The following is a 23,982-nucleotide window of genomic DNA, read 5'->3' as shown; positions in this document are numbered from 1 at the left end:
TAGCCGTCTAGCAGACCAATATGACAGCCTGAAGGAGATTTGGACAGATCCTTAACCTCTCTGTGTGTCTGTTCTGTTCATCTTTTAACTACAGCCACAGTAGTGCTGACCTCATAGATGTGTGGAGCATGAAGAAGTTCTCACGTGAGTGCCTTCACAGGAGTGATTTTACATTATAAGGGCTCTTGAAAAGTTCTACATTCAGCCCTCAGAAGCTGCTGTGAAAAGAAGACCTCAAGTAGGCGTATCCAAGGGGCAAGGAATGGAAAGCAGAACATAGTGGATTTCAGCTGACGTGATACATGTTGCCTATGTCTCATATTTCCATGCAGGAAGTTCTAGCCCAGGAGGCAACGGTCAGTGACTGGGACCAGAGAGAATGGTCAAAAGGGATCTGGCCATCGGTCTGATCTTCTTAACACAGACTACCGTTGGAATCCTGGGCAATTTCTCACTTCTTTGTCATTATATCATCCTTTCCTTCACTGAGTACAGGTGGAGGTCCACAGATTTCATTCATAAGCACCTGATTGTAGCCAACTTCTTAGCCCTACTCTGCAAAGGAGTCCCCCAGACCATGGCAGCATTTGGGCGGAAACATTTCCTCAGTGACATTGGATGCAAACTTCTTTCCCTTCTTCACAGAGTGGGGAGGGGAGTGTCCATTGGTAGCATCTGCATCTTGAGCGTCTACCAGGCCATCACCATCAGTCCTGGGAACTCCAGGTGGGCAGAGCTTAAAGTTAAAGCGCCCAAATACATTTTCCCCTCTATTTTCCTGTGTTGGGTCCTGCAAATGCTGATGAATATCATTTTTCCTATCTACTTAACGAGCACATTGAGTGATAAGAACATCACAAACAGAAAGGATTTTGGATACTGTTCTTCGGTTCGTCATGACAAAATTAGAGACTCATTGAATGCAGTGTTGTTATCATTCCCTGATGTGTTATGTCTGGGGCTCATGCTCTGGGCCAGCAGCTCCATGGTTTTCATCCTGTACAGGCACAAGCAGCAGGTCCAACATATTCGAAGAACCAACACCTCTTCCAGATCCTCCCATGAGTCTAGAGCCACCAAAATCATCCTTCTTCTGGTGAGCAGCTTTGTCTGTTTTTACACCCTTTCCTCCATCTTTCAAGTTGTTGTGGCTTTTTTTGAAAATCCCAGCTGGATCATCATGAATGTCACTGCACTTGTGTCTGTGTTTTTCCCAACTGTCAGCCCCTTTCTGCTCATGAGCCATGACTCCAGGGTACCCAGGCTGTGCTTTGCATGGACAAGGAATATAAAATCCCCTCATCCAGGGTGCCTGGGTGGTTCAGTCCACTGAGCATCTCACTCTTGATTTTAGCTCAGGTCATGATACCAGGGTCGTGGAATCAGCATGGAGTCTGCTTAAGACTCTCTCTCTTTCAAATAAAAATTCTGTCTCTCTCAAATAAACTTAAACTTTTTTTAAATAATAAAATCCCCTCATCTTAGGAGATATATGTAAACTGTGTGTATTTGTATAACGTAGTTGCCAATTAATTCACCCCTTCAGTGTTCTAAATAACACTATGAGTCAAAAGGGAATGATAAATAGGACATGCTGAGCAGTTTCTTCAAAATAAACAATAAATCATAATAACATTGTAATGAAATAAAATTATCTTGTAAATACTTATATAATTGAAGTTTTCCTAATACTTTCAGTAGAGGAGTTCAGAATTTATATGCAGTAATAAATGCCTGGTCTGGAAACAATCTGTATATTCCAGAGAAGTCTTCCAGTGTGTGGCTTTCAATCTAATGCAATAAATTTCCAAGAAATGCACCTGGCATGAAATTTGGGGAAAAGTTATACGAATATGGCTTAGCATGTGGCCTTGTCATGCCTTCAACCGAAGAATATAATGTCCCCACTAAATAATGAATAGCCTGGGTGGGGCTGGAGGAAAAATCCATTCTTGGGCAGTAGTGTCTCTGGGAGCCAGTTAGGACTTTTGTAGGTAAGTCACACCCTTACAGAGAGGGCACTGATTCATTTGAAACATGATGTTACGAAGGCAGATCACCATGTTTACTATATTTTCATGAGGAAATGGCCAGGATAAAGAGCATCGGGGCAAAGGAAAGTACAAAAACGAAAAACTGTTTCCACTGATATTTGAAGACCGTCAAGTGAGTGTTAACAATGTAAACAGACATGTGTTGTGATCAGGAAAAAGTGGATTTTTCTCTATTATGTTAAGATGACCTGGGCACGTTGGCAAGATGGGGTCTGGAGGGAAACGCTTGGGTCTCCTTCAGGGCACATACAGGCCTTGGGGTCATTTATTTACACGGAGCTTCAGCTGGAACCTCAAACTCCCAAGTTCAGCCTTTTCTTTGACCTCTTTGTCCAGCAACATTAAGAGCAACCAGCCAATGTTATCATGTTTATTAGTTTTCCAAAATTCTTTGCAAGTATCAAACACATGTTCACCCAGATACTTTTTTTTTTTTTAAGTAGCTGATTAGGAGTGTTGAGGGAAGATATTGCGTGATAGGTTATCAGTGCTCTCTTTTGCATTTTTATTTTTTAAAAATTTTTTTTTTCAACGTTTATTTATTTTTGGGACAGAGAGAGACAGAGCATGAACGGGGGAGGGGCAGAGAGAGAGGGAGACACAGAATCGGAAACAGGCTCCAGGCTCCGAGCCATCAGCCCAGAGCCCGATGTGGGGCTCGAACTCACGGACCGCGAGATCGTGACCTGGCTGAAGTCGGACGCTTAACCGACTGCGCCACCCAGGCGCCCCTCTTTTGCATTTTTAAATCTAAAGGGATTTGAAATCTAATTCTTTGGTTTCTACTCAAGAACCCATTCAGAAATCTCTTCCTTAAATCTTGTTTCTCTAGATTCACTCCTGGTAAGAGTGGAATGATTAGTTGTTTGATATTCCTAAAATGGAATCCTATACAGCAATGCCAGGGATGAATAATATGGAAGGATAAATTCCCAAACAACATAAGAAATGAAAAAAGTCAAATACAAAAGAGTTCATGCTCTATTATTCTACTATATAAAATACCAAACAGGCAAAAATAACCTATGCTGGTAGGGGTCCCAGCAGTGTTTACCCTATGAGTGGTGACTGAGAGGGACAGCAGATGGGGACTTCTGGGGGTCTGATGATATTCTGTGCATTGATGTCTGCGCTGCATGCAGAAATGTGATCAGTGGGCATAGTGTCGTTGATCTATGTACTGTATTAAAGGGCTGTAGGTATTTAAAAACATATATCACCAATAAAATCATGGGCTCTTGTGAGATTTATGCATAATGTCCTTACATTGTCAAGAAAGAGTTTAATGTACTAGCCAAAAAGACTGATTAGTTTTTCAAATCATGCTGAAATTTCTAGGTTGAAAAACCAATACTAACGGTACAACTTCCAAAGGAAAGGGGTCAAATGTATGCTTGTTTGTAAGAGGTTTTTCAAGACCTACAGGAATTGAAATAGAAAATAAGAACAGTCAAAAATAAGAATAACATTGAAAATAAGAATTGAAGTAGAAAAGTGAAAAATATTGTATGGAATTTAAAACACTTTAACAATGTAGCACAGCAATTACATATCAGGTAACATATACTTCAAGGTTTGTCTTTATTATGATCGTCAAAAATGAGGAAAATCCGATAAATTGTCACAGCAAAGAGGAGTCAGAGGAGACATGATCACCAAATAAAGTTTCATTACATACATGATGTGCTCTCCGTTGGCAAGTTAGAGGCTTCAGTCTCAATCACCTTGTCTTATGCCAATATGTGTGGCTGTTATAACCCCACCAAACTGAGAGCCCTATTTTCCAGTGAAAATTAAAGTGAAAATCTATGGACAGGTTCACAGTGCTTAATCCGTCCAGGAGTAAAGGAAAAAAATCCTTGTGTCTCTGGCTTCCCTGATCTCTTTCAATGGGATCCCAGGTCCCCAGTCTCTGAGATGTCAGCTGCTGTGGCCTGACTCTCTCCGGGAGCAGAGCCCTTACAGGGGGGCCACAGCAGGGAAACAGAGGCTGGGACATGTCTCCCGTACTCTGCCTGCCCATCCACGGGAATCAGGAGAAGGGAGTCAGCACAGGCTATTTTCCACTGGGGGAGGATGAGGTTCAGTGGAGGGTGGGGGGATTGCTGGCTGGGTTTGGAAGCGGAACTTTCAGTCCCGACTTTGGACAAATGTTAACTTCCCTGCTTGTCAGATTCCTCCTGGGAGATGGCATGTTGCCTGCATCCCTCACAGGGATTCTCCCTGTGAAAGCACCTGTGTGAGCCTTCATGTTATGCTCATAGAACTTCTGTCCTTGCACCCAGTTCCTGATGCTGTCAGATCCTAAAGGTACTGGACTCCACCCAAAAGGGCATTCTTCTCACCTTCCTGTAAAATCTCTTTACCCTTGGGGCACCTGGGTGGCTCAGTTGGTTAGATGACCAACTTTGGCTCAGGTCATGATCTCACAGTTCGTGAGTTCGAGCCCCGCGTCGGGCTCTGGGCTGACGGCTCAGAGCCTGGAGCCTGTTTCCGATTCTGTGTCTCCCTCTCTCTCTGCCCCTCCCCCGTTCATGCTCTGTCTCTCTCTGTCCCCCCCCCCCCAAAAAAAAAGTTGGAAAAAAAAATCTTTAAAAAAATGAACTAGGGGCGCCTGGGTGGCTCAGTCGGTTAAGCGGCCGACTTCAGCTCAGGTCATGATCTCTCGGTCTGTGAGTTCGAGCCCCGCATCGGGCTCTGTGCTGACAGCTCAGAGCCTGGAGCCCGCTTCAGATTCTGTGTCTCCCTCTCTCTCTACCCCTCCCCTGCTCACGCTCTGTGTCTCTCTGTCTCTCAATAATAGACGTTAACAAAAAATCTCTTTACCCTTTATTTTACCACCTCTAGACAAGGCTCCTAGTTTCCAGCTTGGAGAATTAGATGAAGGTACCACTAGAGCTTCCTATTTTTTTTTTTTGAAAAGTAGTTCACCCTTCTCTTCTTTCTTTCCTGCATCTGCACTGCAATTCCAGGCTTGTGCAATCTCACATCCCCAGTGAAGTTCTGGGTTGATATGAGAGAGAGAGAGAGAGAGAGAGAGAGAGAGAGAGAGAACGAACCTGTAAAGAGGAGAGATCTCCGGCTCCCAGAGGTGGGTTTTTGGACGTTGAATGTAACACTCATCACTGTCCTTTGTTCAAGTTAGGAAGAATCCCTGCAGTCACTCATGTGTCCATCCATGGGCACTGTCTGGACAGGAATCACTCCTTGAACTGACTCTCCTCCCAGATTTGCGGTCCATATGAAAAGCACAGCTTCTCCCCTGGGATTGGGCCAATGACTGTCTCACTTTCCCGAATTTCAGAGTCTCTACTGTTCACAAAGAAAGATCTGATTTCAAGTGGATTTCACCTCTGTCAGAAGCTGACTTTGACTTGTCTTTATGCCAAAAAAAAAAAAAAGGTCAAATTATTTGTTTTCTGGGGTGCAGTAACTGATACATATGTTTCGTCTTCTTTTTGACTTCAAGTTTTGGGAGAGTGTGCCCTTTCTGTGGCAGGAATGGATTGTCTCACTCACAAGGTTTTGAACCACACTTTTGTCTGGGGCAGGAGGATTTCCCTCTTGAATGGGACATATCATTTCACATTCTCTCCTTAATGCCCTACTGATTTCAGTCTCCTAGAATCACCATTCATCCTAGGATTCTTCTAGGATCATCATCATTCAATTGGGGCTAAATTCTCATCCTTTGGAACATGCAGCTTTGGGGCATAGGATTCCAAATAAACCTGCATCCTCTGTCCTCCACACAGACATATAGCACCTGAGAGGCTATCACCTTTTTTCTGAGCACAGTCCGAGAATGAAGCCATGCGACATTAAAAGCTGATACGTATCTCAAGCAAGGTTATTACAGTGGGACATATTTGAAGCTGGCTCTGGGCATCTACTTCCAGTTTTAGTTTAAACTCACCAGTAAGATGTTTTCAAGGAATGACTTTCCTAGAATGGTGGCAACCAGCACTTATTGTGGAGGGGAGATGGTGTGGTTCCTGAAGCTCTTAGATGAGGACTCAGATATCCTTTCAACTTCTGAGGATTTTCTAACTCACTATGTCTCAGGACTCCACTAGATGTTCAAGCAGACTTCTCAGGCTTAACTCTCTCCTCAGATCTCCAAAATTCTTGTCACCTTTGTCATTGCCATTTCTCGGCTAAAGCTTCTTATTTTCCTGTACAACAAATTAATCTGTCCACTGCTCCAAAGGATGACACTAATCTATTATCTTCAAAGGTACTTCTTTATACAAACATCTATGAAAAACAGTCCAGAACAAAAGTTCCCCATGCCTCTGCCCACAAGACATGCACATACATGAGAAACCCATGGAGAATTGCCTTCCAACAATATTGATAACCCATTTTTTCACAGTATTAAACTCTGGCAGATTTTTCTATGAGTACATCCCTGAGTGAAGCACTCCAATCAACAGATAAGAAGCTAGAATCAAATCCACTCAATTTCCCTCAATAGCATTTCATTAAGACAGCTATATTCAGAATACTAGGCATCAGAATGAGGCCAAACAGCTTTGTCCACTTCCAGTCTGCCAGTATATGGCCCATTTCAACCAGGTGATGCAACCACCAATGCCCATTAGTGTCCACGCTGGAGAGTCATGTGGTTACTTCCTAGGTTCTGTATTGACTTTTCCAGCAGGAGGAGTAAATAAACAACTGGGCATTGCTCAGACACATACAATTCACATTTTTTCTGGTAAGATTAGGGGATTTTGTGTTCCTTATCCAGGAAAAGCAGAGCCTACATACTGTGGAGTCTTGTCTCATGAGCAGAAATGGGCTGATGGCTGGAAAGCACACGGAAATTACTGCAGCGGTGTTCACCAGCCACCAGCTGGGATTATAAATAAGAGCAATACAAGCATGAAAGACGGAGGAGAGGGAGTGGAAAGACACAAAGGTGCTCACGAGGACGAGGATGCTCTGGGTGGCTCTGGACTCAGCAGAGGATCTGGGGGTGACATTAGTGCTGTGAATGTGCTGGACCCGCTGCTTGTGTCTGTGCAGGAGTAAGACCATGGAGCCACTGGTCCAGATCGTGAGCCCAGAAAGTGAAACTTCAGGAAATACTATCAATGCTGCATATACAGAAACTGTGATTGTCTCAGTATCTACAGAAAGACAATACCCCAAATCTCGTTTCTTTGTGATGTTTTTCATGTGCCAGTCGTTAGATGCATATAACACATACATAGGAAAAATTAAATTTACAAACGTGAACTGGATCCAACAGAGGGAAATGGAGAAGCCAATGTACTTTGGGGCTTTGGTTTTAAGATCCTTCCAACAGGAGTTCATGGGGCTGATCGTGATGGTCTGGAAGACACTCAAGAGGCAGGTGCTGCCAATGGACATTCCCCTGCCCACCCTCTGAACATACAAAAGAAGTTTGCATCCAAACTCATTGAGGAAATATTGCAGCCCAAAAGCTGCCAATGTCTGGGGGACACCTTTTGAGAGCATCGTCAAGGAGTTGGCTATAATCAGGTGCATGAGGATCAACTCTGTGGGTCTCAAACTCCCTTCGGTGTGGTAATGGAAGACATAATGGTGAAGAAGAGAGAAATTGCCCAGGATTCCAACTATCGTCTGTGATAAGAAGATGACTGCTATTGCCAAATCCCTGGGGGCCATTCTGTCATTTAGCACATTTTCCTCTAAATAGTAGTAACAATCATTCTTCTGAGCAAAGAGACTCATTGAAGAATCTGACACCAAGAGTAACTTCTGTGGTCCTGTGAGATTGCCAAAGACTGCAAGAGACAGGAGTAAATGGAGAAACTTTCCAGTATACTCCATGGAAAAGTCAGCACTAAGAACGAGGTGATCATAACTGGGTGAAGCTACGATAAGCAAAAGCATATAGAGAGAGCGTAATACAACATTTTCAGAATAAACTGAAATTTGCTAGCCATATTAGGTAAAAGAAAACCGCAGTAACTACCCATATCATACAACAAATCAATTCTGAATGGATTGCTCATCTAAATTTTAGAGATAAATAATGACATTTATAGAAAAACAAAAAGAGAATATTCTGTGGCCTTGAGATAAAAACATATTTCTTAAACAGCACAAAGCATATTAACTGTATATGTGACATGACAAAGTAAATTATAAAAATTCAGAGCCGGTTCTCCTCAAAAGACACACACACACACACACGGGAGAGAGAGAGAGAGAGAGAGAGAGAGAGAGAGAGAGAGAGGAGAAGAGAAGAGAAGAGAAGAGAAGAGAAGAGAAGAGAAGAGAAGAGAAGAGAAGAGAAGAGATTGAGATTGTGTATAGTACAAAGAACGCTTACAGGCTCACAATAGAAAAAAATGGACAAAACTTTCCAACAGAAACTTCAAAAGAGGTTACTCAATGGGTAATACATGTCCAAAACATGTTCAATGTCCTTAGTAATTGGGAAAATTAAAATTAAACCACTACTTGGTACCACCATACACTGACCAGAAAGCTAAAATGAAGTGAGTTAATACCACATTTTGGCAAGGTTGTGGGTCAACCAAGATTTTCATACACTGCTGGTGGGTGTTAAAATTGCTACAAACATTTTAGAAAACTGTGTGGTAGTATCTACTTTAGCTGACCAGATGTAATCCTATGTCTCAACAATTCCACCTTTACAAATTTACTGAACAGAAATTTGTACAGGTATTACCAAAAGACTTATTAGAGTTTATATGCCAGCACTACTCCATTACTCATAGTAGCTCCCATCTCAAAACTACCCACCTGCCCATTAACAGTAGAATGAGTCAATCAAGTGATATTCACATAATGGAGTCCTATACAGCAATGCTAATGACTGCTAGTAACCGGTTGTATGCAACTATATGGATAAATTCACAAAATCAGATAGACTGAGGAAAAAAAGGCCAATATGAGAGAGTTCATTCTATATGATTCCATTTATAGAAAGTGCAATACAGGCAACAGTGATCTAATCTCTTAAATGTTAGAATGGCTGTAAACTTATTCCCAAGAACTCCAAATCTATGAATATATGCAGCAGAAGTATACCCTTGGGGACAGTACTTTAATTTTTTTTTAATGTTTTATTTATTTTTGAGACAGAGAGAAACAGAGCACAGGCAGAGGAGGGGCAGAGAGAGAGGGAGACACAGAATCCGAAGCAGGCTCCAGGCTCTGAGCTATCAGCACAGAGCCTGATGCAGGGGTCAAACTCATAAACCGTGAGATCATGACCTGAGCCGAAGTCAAACGCTTAACCGACTGAGCCACCCAGGCGCCCCTTGGGGACAGTACTTTAAAGGGGGCACAAGAGTTTCTGAGGGAATGACAGAATTCTGTTTCTTGATGTTGGCATTGTGTACAGGGTCACATCCTGTTTGTGAAATTCCACTGAGCTGTGCACTTATATCCTGTGTGTGTGTTTAATTTTTTTATTTAAAAAATTTTTTTTAATGTTTTTATTTATTTTTGAGACAGGAAGAGACAGAGCATGAGCAGGGGAGGGGTAGAGAGGGAGACACAGAATCTGAAGCAGGCTCCAGGCTCTGAGCTGTCAGCACAGAGCCTGACATGGGTCTTGAACTCATGGACTGTGAGATCATGACCTGAGCCGAAGTCGGACGCTTAACCGACTGAGCCACCCAGGCACCACAATGTTTTAAAAAATCTACAACACCATGGGGTGCCTGGGTGGCGCAGTCGGTTAAGCGTCCGACTTCAGCCAGGTCACGATCTCGCGGTCCGTGAGTTCGAGCCCCGCTTCGGGCTCTGGGCTGATGGCTCAGAGCCTGGAGCCTGTTTCCGACTCTGTGTCTCCCTCTCTCTCTGCCCCTCCCCCGTTCATGCTCTGTCTCTCTCTGTCCCAAAAATAAATAAACGTTGAAAAAAAAAATTAAAAAAAATCTACAACACCAAACCGCCCCCCCCCCCAAAAAAACTGGAAGTAGCTGGGGAAAGGTTGTTCTTGTGAATATGTGTGACCTGCTGATTGTGTCTGTGCAGGATGAAACTTAGAGCCACAGGCCTAGATCACGAGCCCAAACAAGAAACATAAAGGACTAATAACAATGCTGCATAGGGAGTACCTGTGATTTTGTCACAAAATTCAGCAGAATGGTATCTGAAATCTTTGGAGTTTTGTTATGTCTTTGCTGCTGTGTTTGACCTTATATAAATAAGAAGAATTTTATACAGCATATACAGGATCCAGCAGAGGAAAACAGAAACCTCAATATATTTGGGAGCTTTTTTTATTCTGCCCACCTGGAGTTGATGCTGATCGTGATGGTGGAGACATGCAGGAAGGTGATGATGTCAGTGGCCTACTGTGCCACCTCTGTGGGGGAATAAAACAAATTTGCATCCAAAGTCATTGTGGAAATGCTTCAACCTAAAAGCTGCCATAAATCTAGGAGCCACCGTTGCATAGAATGCCTGAGGAGGGGTTATAAGCAGATGTATGAAAATCAAACTGTGGATTTCAATTTGCCTTCAGTGAAGGAAAGGAAGGTCCAATGATAAAGAGGCAGGAAATGCCTGTGATTACAACTTAGTCTGTTATAAGAAGTCCATTTCTATTGCCAAATCTCTGGAGACCATTCTGCCAGTTACCACTAACTGGTATTTGTCTTCAGAGCCAGGAGAACCTGCATGAGAATATGAAGTGTGGGCTACATTTATTATATATTAACAGACATTCATTACTCTCACTATAGGATCTACTACAGGTTTTGTTTGGTTAAAGGTCTTCCTAGAGTTAAACATACAACCTTTAAATAGCACTTACAATGTACAATGTATGGCTGCTATAATGCCATATATATGATATCTTCTTTGTGTTTTTCATGGAGATACTGCCATTATTTTCACCATAAGGAGGACTTTCATACAGAGAGTTTGAATAATCTAAATCCACATGCTAGGTAGGGGCCCAAAAGGGACTTGAACCTGGCTAGACTGGATGAAAGACAGAGCCTTAACCACTATGTGCACTAACAAATCATGTCAGCTGTGTTTTCAAGTAATCCTGACCTAGATTTAGTTTTGTTTTACTGCTCTGCCATTTTATTTTACAATACTGGTATTTTATTTTACAATTTTGGTTGGAACAATTTTTTATGTCTCCTGATTTAGTCTAAAAGTCAATATCAAATATGAATAAAGGTTCAGAGATTCTAATAAAATGCAGATTCACTAATTACAGTCTATCACACGGGAACCTGCCCCAAGTCCAAGTCAGATGAATGAATGTAGGGTTTGTTCAATGTTAGCTTGACATTAGAAAGACTCATTTGTTGTCATACTGGTATAGGAAGAAAAATACAATGTCATTTGTCAAAGAAGCTATTGGAAAACAATTATTTGTTCTCTAAACTGTGATGCACAAAACATTAATATATGATAAAACAGTGTAGGATAGAAACTAAATCATTAATAATTTTGATTCAAGTGCTTATCTGTTTATTAATACCTACGTTAAATGAAGATACTGGCAACAAGGTGAGACTGTGTGTCATGTAAGTTGAAAGAGGTATGTGCGTTATGTAAGTTGAAATGTAAGGGAAATGGGTAGTGAACTTTGGGGTTGATGTTAGAATATTATTAAACCAGAGAAAAGAACACAAAATGCATTTGGAACACACTTCTCTAAAGAAGACATACCAATGGCAAACAGGTTTATGAAAAGACACTCAATGTCTGCAAATCAAAACTACATTGAGATACCGCCTCACGCCTGTGGGGATGGCTATTATCAAAAAAATCAAAGGCAACAACTATTGGTGAAGATATGGAGAAACTGGGACCTATGTACACCGTTGGTGGGAATGCAAAATGGTACAACCACTATGGAAAACAGTGTGGAGTTTCTTCAAACACACACACACACACACACACACACACACACACACCACCACCACCAACAACAACAAAAAACCTGAACTACCATGTGTTCAAGAAATCCCACTTTAGGGTATTTATCCAAAAGAACTAAGAATAGAATCAAAGAGATATTAGCACCCCACTGTTTGCTCTAGCTCTATTCTCGGTAGCAAGACATGGAAACCACCTAAATGCCCATCGATGGATGAGTGAAAAACAAAGTGTGGTGCAGGGGTGCCTGGGTGGCTCAGTCGGTTGAGGGTCCGACTTCGGTTCAGGTCATGATCTCATGTTTCATGGGTTTGAGCCCCGCATCAGGGTCTGTGCTGACAGCATAGAGTCTGGAGCCTGCTTTGAATTCTGTGTCTCCCTCTCTCTCTGCTCCTCCCCCGCTCATGCTCTGTCTCTCTCTCTCCTTCAAAAATAAATTTTAAAAAAATTAAAAAAACAACAACAAAGTGTGGTGCATAGATATACAATGGGATATTATTCAGCCTTAAAAAAGAAGGAAATAATGCAATACAGGGCAGCACGGATGAATGTGAAAGACATTAGGCTAAGTAGAATAAGCTAGTCATTAGACACATACTGCGTGATTCCACTTACGTGAGGAATCCAAAAGAGTCAAACTCATAGAATCAATGAGTACAATGGTGGTTACCAGGGACTGGAGAGGAGGCACAAATGGGGAGCTGCTGATCAACAGGCATGAAGTTTCAATTATGCAAAATGAGTAAGTTCTGAAGACCCGCTGTATAACATTGTGCCCACCGTTAACGATACTGGGTTGTACACTTACAAAATTGTTAAGAAGGTAAATCTCATGTGTTCTTACCATGATAAAACAAATAAATAAAATAAAGTAAAATAAAACAAAAATAAAATCATGTGGTCCTGACACCTCTTGTCTCAAACCCATAATTTAAAGTTACCTTTTCCTTAAATGCTTCTTCTCTAACTTCAACACAGAAATCAGTCTGGCCATAATCAACTCACAGGTGTTTTAGAGACACGAGTACCGTTTTCATGAAGTGCCTCCTAGGCCCAGACTTAGATCAAAAACATTTGTATTCCAGAAACAAATGCAGATAGGTGGTTCCTGCACAGGCTGAAATAATTCTTATCTTTTCATCGTACTCTTTATTATAAGTATGGTGGTATTACAAGCATACCTCTAACAACATTGAAATGTAATCTATGATTCCTGTGAGGAAATGTGAATAGTGTATTCATTTCATAACTACAACATTTAAGCACTTAAAGGCTGGATTTCATTATCACTGGGATTGTTCACGAATAACTGTCCTCAGTGACGATCACACTAAATTACATCAGGAGCCATCAGGGATTGGGCACAGGATTTAGGACCCTCATCTCTCTTTACCAGCTCAGCTCTTAGCTAAGGAATTATTCCACCTCTATGTCTGGCTTTGCCACTAGATCTATTTCTCCTCCAGACCTGAGCGCTTACTCAGACTTCCTTTCCTTGCAGACCCTGCTTCTCAGACTGGAATTAAAAATACTCACTGGAATCCTTCCCACTGTCAGGATGGTTGGCTCAGTGTGCGGATCAGGCAGGACAGCCAGTACAGGTGGGAGGGAGGCAGCTAGACTCAGAGGTTTGTCAATATGTGATCTCACCTCCTCTCAGAACTGCAATTATTATTTCTCCCGTAGTGGGAATGACAGTGCAGGCTTGGGGACCTGGGAACATTTCTGAAAACCTTTTTCCCAGTTGCTAATTACTAAAAACAATTACAAGTTTCTTGTGAGTATCTCCAAAGAGACCACTGTAGTGTTTGGGAGAGGCTCTTATTTTTTCATGATCCCTAAAGGCAGAAAGGGTCACATACAGGGAAAAATAAAATAAAAAAAAAAAAAGGAAGGACCAAGTCCAAGTCCACAGACAAAAGAGTGAAGTTGAACCCTTACCTAACACCATAAACAAAAATTAACTCAAAATGGATCAAAGGCCTAAATGTAAGACCTAAAACAATAAAACTCCTTATAGAAAACACAGGTCAAAATCTTCATGACAGTATATTTGACAATGATTTCTTGAGTATGATACCAAAGGCACAGGTGACGAGAGAAAATATAGAAAAACTGGAGTATATGAAAATTTAAAACTTTTGTGCATCAAAAGTCACTATAAACAGGGTGAAAAGGCCACCAACAAAGTGGGAGACAATATTTGCAATTCATGTATCTGTTAAGGGATTATATACAGAATACATAGGGAACTCTTAAGCTCTTAAGACTCAACAGTAAAAAAAAAAAAAAACAACACAAAAACACACAAAAACAAAAACCAATTCAGTACCTGGCAAAGGACCCGAACAGACATTTTTCCAAAGAAGATACACAGATGGCAAAAAAGCAAATGGAACATCATAATTGGTTAGGGAAGTGTAAGTCAAAATGACTATGTGGTAGCACTTCACATCCACTAGGAAGGCTACTATAAAACAAACAAACAAACAATGGGAAATAGCAAGTAAGGACAAGGATGTGGAGAAATTGGGACCCCTGTGCTCTGAGAGTGGGGAATAAAAATAGCAGGCACTGTAGAGAACAGTTTGGCAATTCCTCAAAAAATTAAAAGCAGAATTACCACAGGATCCAGCACCCCCACTTCCAGGTATATGTTGAAAAGCAGCATCGGAAGCAGGGTCTTGAAGAAATAGTCGTGAGCTCGTGTTCACAGCAGCATTATTTCACCATAGCTAAAACGTGCAAGCAATCCGGTGTCTAACAACTGATGAATGGATAAGCAAACCGTGATATTTACCTACAGTGGAATGTTGTTCAGCTTTAAAAAGGAAGGAGAAGTTGACACCTGCTACAACGTGGATGAACCTTGAGGACATTGTGCTAAGTGAAACGAGCCAGTCACAGAAAGACAAATTCTGTATGATCCCACTTATATGAGGGGCTTATAACGGTCAAGATCATAGAGACAGAGAGTAGGATGGTGGGGGCCGGGGTGTTGGGGGAAGAGAGATGAGGAGTTGGGTGTTAATGGGTACGGTGTTCCAGAATTGAAAGATGAAGGGTTCTGGGGAAGGACAAGTGGTGATAAGGTTGCATAAAAATATGAAAACACTTGACCACTGAAGTGTACACTTAAAAACAGTTAAGATGGTAAAATGTATGTTACATTTAAGATTTATCACAATCTTCAAAATTAGGAAAAAAAAGTCCCATGAGCTCTGCCACATGAGGCGAAGGTGGGGAGTGTGGGTGTGACTGAGAACAGGGCTGACAGAGAAGGCACAGGAAAGGGGGCATAAGGGTAAGAGGGAGGTGGTTCACGAGCATGGGGTTTGGGGGACACAGAGGAAGAGGGTGCAGAAGGTAAGTGCACACGAAGTTCAAAGGTGTTGTGTGTGTAAAGGGCACTCAGGCATCCGAGGGCACACAGAGGGTAAGTGTGCAAAGCAGTGGAGGGTGCAACACATACTGGGCGCTGCGTGATAAGGGCTACAGCAGTCCTGGGAACCAAGGGGATATTTGGCAGGGGACAGTGGGCAGAAGTGACGAAGGGCAGGGCTGGGTAAAAGGAACAGGTGAGTTGGTTCATGTCCACAAGGAATAAAGAACACAGGGGAGGAGGAGTCTATGTTTTGGAAGATTTAAGGACTCTCTCGATGGTGGGATGTAACAGAATGACACTACAATAGATGGAAGGCAGACCTGGTCTCCTGTGAATTCCAACCACAGGCCACTAGTATCTTCCCTACTTGGTGCTCATCCTCCTTAACCACTTCCTTCCCATGAAATTCCGCACCTCTTTCCCCAGAACCCAATATGCCTCATACCCTTCACTCCCCTGCACACTTTGTCTCCCTGTACCCGCAAACATGGCAATGCCCCTGTGATATTCAGCACACAGTCTTTATCCCTCTGCCTTCTTTCTTCTCCTGCCCTCTCTTCTCCCCTCACTCGCAAGACCTCTGCACCACCATCCAGTCCCTAAGTCCTTCTTTCCCTGTGTCCTCTCTCTCACCTGCTCTGTCACTCACCCATGCACTGCCACTCTCCTACACACCCCAATGTTCCTACCACATGTCCTGACCTAAGCTGGTATTGTTTATAGCATTTTTAAAAGCCTGCATATTATAAATACTGCCTTTGTAGGCTATTGCAGGATTAGGACTATAAAGGGTGGAAAGAGAACGCCCCATTTTTAGGCATCCAGAGGTATGGAGGTGTAACTATTCTTCTGGGGGGCGCCTAGGTGGCTAAGTCGGCTAGATGTCTGGCTGGATTTCAGCTCACGTCATGATCTCACGGTTTGGGAGATCAAGCCTCATGTCTGACTCTGTGATGAGTGTGGAGCCTGCTTGGCATTCTCTCTCTCTGTCCCTCCCCCACTCACGCATGTGCACTTATGCGCTCTCTCTCTCAAAATGAATAAACATTTACAAAAATTGAAAAAAAATAAATCTTCTGTATGAGAACATGCTATTGAGATGTACACATGCTGGGTGACTCTGTGTGGTTTTATGAAAAGGAGTAACTGTCAAGGCTGTGTTTGCAAGTTTGTGTGTGGTGTGTTCCAGAATGTTTGAACGTATAGCTAAGGTGATGCCACAGTAAGTGTTCGTGTGTGTGTGTGAATGCATATGAGTGTGTATTTCACTGCGTGAGTGTGCATGCAATTGTGTCTTTGTGGAAGTGTATAAATGAATGTGTGTGTGTGTGTGTGTGTGTGTGTGTGTGTGTGGTCTGGACTGCCCACCATTGTAGCTCCAAACCCTGACTTGAAAACTGGGGGTGATCGGACGGTGAATCCGGATCAAATTGTGGATTTGTGTGTAAGAAAAATCAAAGAGCCAACCTGAACTCCAAATTTATATTTCTTAATTATCAAAGCATCAAGTGCTCATGCTGCAAATTTAGCCAAAGTGTGGAGAACTGGTAACTTTTTGCTGCTCTGGAATTAGGTAAGTAACACTGGCTAATATGATAGTTTTAGGAATGGTAGAATCTCCCTGTTAAGCCATCTGATCCCACTGCTTTTACTTGTGAGGGGTCCTTTTAGAATCTTCTCTCTTCCTTCTGTGGGTATTGTTCTGTGACCACTTCCTATCATTACAGGGAGGTCGACAATGGTAAAGGTTATTTTCCTTCAAAATTTCCATTAATAATTGGCAATTAATTGTGCAAATGAGTCCAAATTTGGACTCTGATGTTTGAGTTCAATGGTTTCAGTTTGTAAATTGCTGGCATCATGTTCTTTGTCTATTTGCATCTCTTTGAAAGCCCTTCCTAAGTATTTGGTCTCATTCCATTTCTCTGCGAATGACTTAAACGCTCAGTGGAATGAAGCCTGGGAAAGAACTAGACATTGGGGAAAGTGCTTGGGGAAGCAAAGATCCCAGTGAGACACATGTAATGGCTGCCAGTTCCTCACACAGCAGACCCTGGCATTTCCTGCTGTCCCTCCTATGAGACCCCGTCTGCCTCCAGGGATAATGGAAAAGAAAGAGCCTCTCAAAATTACTCCAATACTCTTAGGAGACGCTAACTAGAAACTTGTAATTGTTTTTGGTAATTAGCAACAGGAAAAAAAGGTTTCAGAAAAGTCTTCTCAACTCCCAAGCCTATGCTCCCATTGCGGCCACAGATGAAATGGTAATTGCAGTTCTGATGGAGATGATCTGACAAAATTGCAAACTCATGTCAGGGTCTGGCTGCCTGTAGTGACCATCACACTGAGCCCACTCTCCTGGCAGCAGGAAAGAGTCGGGTATTTTCTATTTCAGTTTGAGAGGCAGAATCTGTACGGGAAGGAGGCATATCAGGATTCTGCATAGGTGACTATGTCAGAAAAAGGCATTCTCTGGTTTTAAACCTGGGCCAGTGCCAAAGCACACAGGAGGGAGAATTCCTGAGGTATTGGATGAGCTAGTAAAGAGAGATGGGAGTTCTACATCCTACCTGATAGCTCCAAATGCAATGTAGTAAAATCCTCTCTGGCAGAGTTTGGTGGTATTTAATGTAATAATAAAAACTGAGTTTTAAGGTGCTTAAGGATGTAGTTGTGAAACCAATCTGCCATTCCGGCCTACTTTACAGGAATCACAGACCAAAATTTCAGGATTACCAGAGGTGCATCTATAATACCTCCATGCTTGGAATAAAGAGTACGATGAATTTGTAGGAATTATCTGATCCCACACAGAATGTGTATCCAAATGGTAATGGCTTGAATGGAAAGATTACCTCTAACTCTGGAGACAATTAATGGAGACCATAATGGGTCTCTTGAAAACTCTGCAGTCTATTGATTATGGTGAAGCTATTTTCCCTCTTAAATGTAGGGGAGGAACATTAAAGGAAAGGTTGACATAATAATTATGTGTTTCACATAGCAACTGCCTGGTTCCTACCATCTTGTTACAAAGGTACCATGCTAATGTGGGATTCTGATAGGGAGTATATGGGAAGTCTCTGTACCTTCCGCTCAATTTTGCTGTGAGCCTAAAACTGATGTAAAAAATGAAGTCTGTTAAAGTATTTATATTCTCATTATAATCCAAAAATCTACTATATCAATTTATAAAATACACAAGATTTCATGCTTTACGCCTGCCATCTTGTACATGTATCGTTTATGAATATGGCATCGGTGCAAATAATTTTAGTTAACTCTGATATTAATAGTAAATATGGGATCTAAAAATAATAATTCAGTTTCTGGCCTACAGTATTTTGTTATATATGGGTGTTTTATGTCCCCAAATGTAAGGAATGCTGTTGATTATTCCACAATTTCTGTGATAGGTGCCATTACACTTGTGTTCTTGATATAAAAGCAAATGAGCCTTTTCGTTGCCATTCTATTATCAGGCCGGTCTTGCATCCATCATATGTAACTTGTCACGGAGCAGGTTCCTGTAGTATTCTGTTGCCAGCAATGCATCTACATTTCCTAAGCTTTCTAAAGCTTTATTCATAATTGATACTGGCCTATAAAGCTTTACAAATAAATGGAAACTTGTTATATCTGACACTGCAATAACAAACATCTAAAGTCAGCTGACAAGGTATAAAATGAAAACTAACAGAAATTTGGATGATTTGATGAACTAGCTTTTAGTAGAGTAGTAGTTTAATGCACTGTATTTGTTACCAGCCATTAAATTACATACAAAATGGATACTGGACTTGAAAATTCCCTGAGCAGACAAAACCATTGAAGCCACATAAAATAAACTAAAATCTAGCTTATTTCATGAACATAAGCAAAATATAGGTTATTTCTTATGAATGCCTCTGATAATCATAAAAATTTATCTTCCTAAAAATGGCATAAGACAATCACCTTTAACCAACCCCTTGTCATCTGGAAACCCCCATTGTAATAACCAACCACTGTAATCCCTTTACAAGCCATCCTGTAACATTACGCCCCTGACCTTCTTATCAGTTTTAATTTTGAAAACTCCCTGTTCATGAACATTTCTCACATGCACAATAAACTCTTACTAAATACTATGTGTTGATTTGGGTGTTTTAATTCTATTTCTGGATTTTTGACACAGCCCACCCATTTCAAGTCCCCACTCTGCCCTAAGGAGCAAATTTTGACAAATGCTTAACCTTTCTGTGTGTATGTTCTCTTCATCTGCTAATTACAGCCACGGCAGTGCCAGCCCCACAGATTTGTGAAGCATGAAGGCTTCACTCACATGAGTGCCTTCACAGGACTGGTTTTACATTATGAGGGCTCTTTATTTTTTTTTATATATATGAAATTTATTGACAAATTGGTTTCCATACAACACCCAGTGCTCATCCCAAAAGGTGCTATGAGGGCTCTTTAAAAGTTATATGTTCAACCTCTGGAAAACTCTTAGTAAAAGAAAAACATTAAGCCAACATTTCTTAGAACTAATGGTAAGTGGAGAATATTGGATTACTATTGACATGATACATCTAACCTGTTCTCATTCAGGGTCCTTTAGCTTAGAAGACAAATTCAGTCACTGGGAACTGACAAGATAGCTGCCAGGGATTCGGCAGTGGGAATGATATCATCATAGACCACAGCTGGAATCCTGGGCAATTTCTCTCTTCTTCACCATCATATCATCCTTTACTTTGCAAGTCAAGGTCCATAGATTTGATACTTAAGCACCTCATTATAGCCAACTCATTGGGCATTCTGCCTAAAGGAGTCCCCACACAATGACACCTTTTGGGTTGAGACATTTCCTCAATGATTTTGGATGCAAACATTTTTTGTATGTCCAGGGAGTGGGCACGGCATGTCAACGGGTAACACCTGCCTCTTGAGTGTCTTCCAGGCCATTATGATCAGTCTCAGGAACTCCAGGTGGACAATAAAGTGAAAGCTCCCAAGTACATAAGCACCTCCATATTCCTGTGCTGAATCCTACACATGCTGGTGAACACAATTTTTCTTATGTATATCACCAGTAAACAGAGCAACAAAAACAAAAAACAAATGATTTTGGATACTGTTCTTGGACAGTACCAGAGACTTACTGTATGCAGCGTCATCATTCCGTGATGTGTTATGTTTGGAGCCCATGATCTGGGCCATGATGGTTTTCATTCTGCACAGACACAAGCAGTGGTTCATCACATTAACAGGACCAATGTTTCCTCCAGATCATCCCAAGTCCAGAGCTACCAAAACCATCCTTCTCCTGGTGTGCACCTGTGTCTACTGTAACATCCTTTCCTCCACCTTTCAAGTCATTTTGTCTCTTTTTGATTAACACCAACTGGATGCTCTTGAGTACCACTTCAGTCATTACTGTTTCCCAACCATCAGCCCTTCTGCTCATGAGTCAAGACCCCAGTTTGTCCATGCTCTGCTTTGCCTAAATAATATGAAGTCCCTCATCTAGGAGGAACATGTAAACTAGGTGTTTTCGCACAATGTTCAGTCATTTACTCACTCCTCCCCCTTGGGATTGTACAAAACAGTGACATTACAAGAGTGTTGGTAAACACACACACACGTACACATATTTGTATATTATAAATGTATGCTGTGTGTTTGCACATGCGTATGTGCATACCAATCTGATTATGATTACCCATCAGGCAACAGTATTGGAAAATTGCATGTAACAATGTAAAACTGAGAATTTAAAATACTGATCTTCATCTTGCCCTTCTAGTTGATTATCCTGTCAAAATACATGGAATGTATTTTTCACTTATCTACTTTAGTTCTTATGTCCTAGCAATGTCTCTTGATAAACATATCCAAATGAAGTCAAATAATATTTGACTTTAACAAGATTAATTAGTCTCTTTCTTGAGAAGCGAGTGTGTGCATGTTCACATGTGCATGCAAGCACAGGAGGAGCAGAGGGAGGGGGGAGAGTGAATCCCAAGAGGTTCCAGGCCCAGCAGAGCCCAACATGGGGTTCGATCTCACAAATATGAGATCATGACCTGAGCTGAAATCAGGAGTCAGACGCTTAAGTGACTGAGCCACCCAGGCACCCCAATTGTCTTTCAAGTTTAATAATGGGCAAATCTGGAAAGCATTTGCCAAGTTATTATGTATGCTTCATGATACCTGTTCTATTTTCTTATTCTTCCAATGTTGACTTCTTCTGTGTTTATTTTAATAATTCTACATTTTACCCCTTTTTATCGGTGCTATAAACTTAACATCTCATAGATTCCAACCCAGAATTGACTTGTAAAAACTATTCTGCAAAGTACTTGTAAAAACTAATCATTATGTAAAGTTATTTAATATAGTTAATACAGATGACAATATAGGGTCATTGCATATTAACCTAATTTACCTTCTTACAACTAATTTGTTTAGTTGCCGATATGTATTATAAAAATATTTATGCACAGCTCATAAGTGCACTAAAATACCAAACTGAACACACCTGTGTATAGATCCTAGATTAAAACAATTTCACCTCTTTGCAATTCGTATGAATGGAATCCTACAGCAGGAACTCTTTTGTATTTGGCTTTTAAAATTCCACATGTTTGTCAGGACGCCTGGGTGGCTTAGTCAGTTGAGTGTGTGACTTCGGCTCAGGTCATGATCTCGTGGTTTGTGAGTTTGAGTCCCGCATTGGGCTCTGTGCTGACAGTTCAGAGCCTGGAGCCTGCTTCGGATTCTGTGTCTCCTCTCTTTGCCCATGCCCCCCTTGTGCTCTGTCTCCCAAATATAAATAAATGTAAAAAAAAATTTTTTTTTAAATACAATTCCACGTTTGTTAATTTATCTGTATTTTCTCATGCTGTTGGTGTTAGAATTCCCTTGTCTGAATATCAATCAGTCAAGTTAACCCTTCTGTCCATGCACACAAAAGTGGGTTTCAGTTTGAGGCTATCATGAATAGCACTGGCATGTAAACGCTACAATGTGGTTTGGTGATACATGTATGCATTTCTGTTGGGTACATATGTGATAGAAGAACTTTTGGGCCACAGGTCTGTATCTACTCAGCTTTTGGAGATAACTGCCAATTTTCCCAAAACGTTTGTGTGAATTTCATACCCACCAACAGTGTACAACATGCCCAGTTTATACACGTCTTTATTCATGCTTAGTATTTTCTGTCATTTTCACTTTAGTCTTGTGGTTGGTGTGTGATATTAAACCAGGTAGTGACTTTATATGCAGTTCCTTTATTACTTAGGAAGTTGATCGTGTTTTTCATTGCTGTTGTTGTTTATTAGATATTGGGTACTTTTTTCTTGAAGTGTCTGCTTTTATTTTGTTCATTTTTTCCTGTTTTATTTTTTATCATTTTCTTACTGAATTTTATAAAGTTCTTTAGTATACTGGATGGAAATCCTTTCTTGGCTCTATCTCTAATCTTAGTGTCTTTTGATGAGTAGCAGCTCTCAATTTGTCCTCCTTTATAGTTAATGTCGTTGTTTAAGAAGTCCTTTTATAAAATCTCATAGGTGTTGTTTCCTTTTCAAAACACCATTTATGCCTTTAAAATTTCCATCAGCATCCATTTGGAAACTATTTGTTTTATGTATAGGTAGTGACTTAAGTCTTTTTTTTCTCCCCCTTCAAGAAAAAATGTGATATTTCGTTTTCCTTTTTGGTTACTGATCATTGCCTCACCTGGTTTAACATCACCTTGCCTTGGCAGCTTTCTGTCCAGCCTCCTGGTAATTCTCTCTCTGGGTCTCTTTCAATACTTACGACCCCAGTGTACCACACTATCAAGGTTAGTCTTGGTGTCAGAAATCTTCAGTGGAACTTTCTGTTCAGAGGATTATTTCCCCTGCTTTACAGGGAAAGCTGCACCAAGATGAGAGACAGTTCTCCATTGGTTTAAGTGTTTTCACTGCTTGTATCAGCTTCTGAATTATCATTTCAAGGATTTTTGTTGGCCTCAGGCAATGCCTACAATATCCCTCTTCAGGGAAAAGGGCAAATTACTTGACCACCATAAAAATAATGCTTCCCGAGGCAAAAATTTGGGCAGTTTTGCTTGTAACAACTTTAAATTTTTTTTTTTCAACGTTTATTTATTTTTGGGACAGAGAGAGACAGAACATGAACGGGGGAGGGGCAGAGAGAGAGGGAGACACAGAATCGGAAACAGGCTCCAGGCTCTGAGCCATCAGCCCAGAGCCCGACGCGGGGCTCGAACTCACGGACCGCGAGATCGTGACCTGGCTGAAGTCGGACGCTTAACCGACTGCGCCACCCAGGCGCCCCGCTTGTAACAACTTTAAAAGGTTGAGATTCTTAAGTCCTAAGCACTGACATTACTCAGTGGTAATGCAAACCTACTAAGTGCACAGCGTCCACCTGGGTCTCTTTGCATCACCACCATAGGACTTGAGGAGTACCAGGGGAACAAATGCAAACATGAAGCTCCTGCTGTTTACTGTGTCATTATAAATAAATAATAAATAAACAAAATAAATGATAAAATCTTGTCTTAGACCCAGGAGTCTCATGCCTTCCATCAGCATTCATGAAATAGACAGGATTTATCTTGCACATGGGGTAAAATCTAAGACAATTCTTCACATTTCTTGACAGTCTTAG

The 23,982-nt window shown here is 41.3% G+C and overlaps 2 protein-coding genes and 1 pseudogene across 2 annotated transcripts; 2 read left to right on the top strand and 1 right to left on the bottom strand.

Annotated features, from left to right (window-relative positions):
* Positions 1-301: 301 nt before the first annotated feature.
* LOC115502180 (vomeronasal type-1 receptor 4-like) lies at positions 302-6,473 on the top strand. The gene is made up of 2 exons (XM_030297366.1): positions 302-1,308; positions 6,446-6,473. Exons 1-2 carry the CDS (start codon positions 380-382, stop codon positions 6,471-6,473), a joined length of 957 nt encoding a protein of 318 aa, XP_030153226.1. The 5' UTR covers positions 302-379.
* A 216-nt stretch (positions 6,474-6,689) lies between these two features.
* On the bottom strand, positions 6,690-7,724 carry LOC115502179 (vomeronasal type-1 receptor 4-like). Its single transcript, XM_030297365.1, has one exon. It carries the CDS (start codon positions 7,710-7,712, stop codon positions 6,690-6,692), a length of 1,023 nt encoding a protein of 340 aa, XP_030153225.1. The 5' UTR covers positions 7,713-7,724.
* Positions 7,725-12,589: 4,865 nt separating this feature from the next.
* On the top strand, positions 12,590-20,695 carry LOC115502178 (annotated as a pseudogene).
* Positions 20,696-23,982: the final 3,287 nt, after the last annotated feature.

This window comes from Lynx canadensis, chromosome E2, assembly GCF_007474595.2.
Source record: "Lynx canadensis isolate LIC74 chromosome E2, mLynCan4.pri.v2, whole genome shotgun sequence".
Taxonomy (NCBI): domain Eukaryota; kingdom Metazoa; phylum Chordata; class Mammalia; order Carnivora; family Felidae; genus Lynx; species Lynx canadensis.
This window is presented reverse-complemented; position numbering and strand designations above follow the sequence as displayed.

What these genes read in the sequence shown, in the direction of transcription:
- LOC115502179 (XM_030297365.1), bottom strand. Translation starts at nt 7,712, where the DNA reads ATGGCCCCCAGGGATTTGGCAATAGCAGTCATCTTCTTATCACAGACG.
- LOC115502180 (XM_030297366.1), top strand. Translation starts at nt 380, where the DNA reads ATGGTCAAAAGGGATCTGGCCATCGGTCTGATCTTCTTAACACAGACT. An exon ending in ATAAAATCCCCTCATCCAGG is followed by an intron (nt 1,309 to 6,445) that starts GTGCCTGGGTGG and finishes AAACTCTGGCAG; the next exon opens with ATTTTTCTATGAGTACATCC.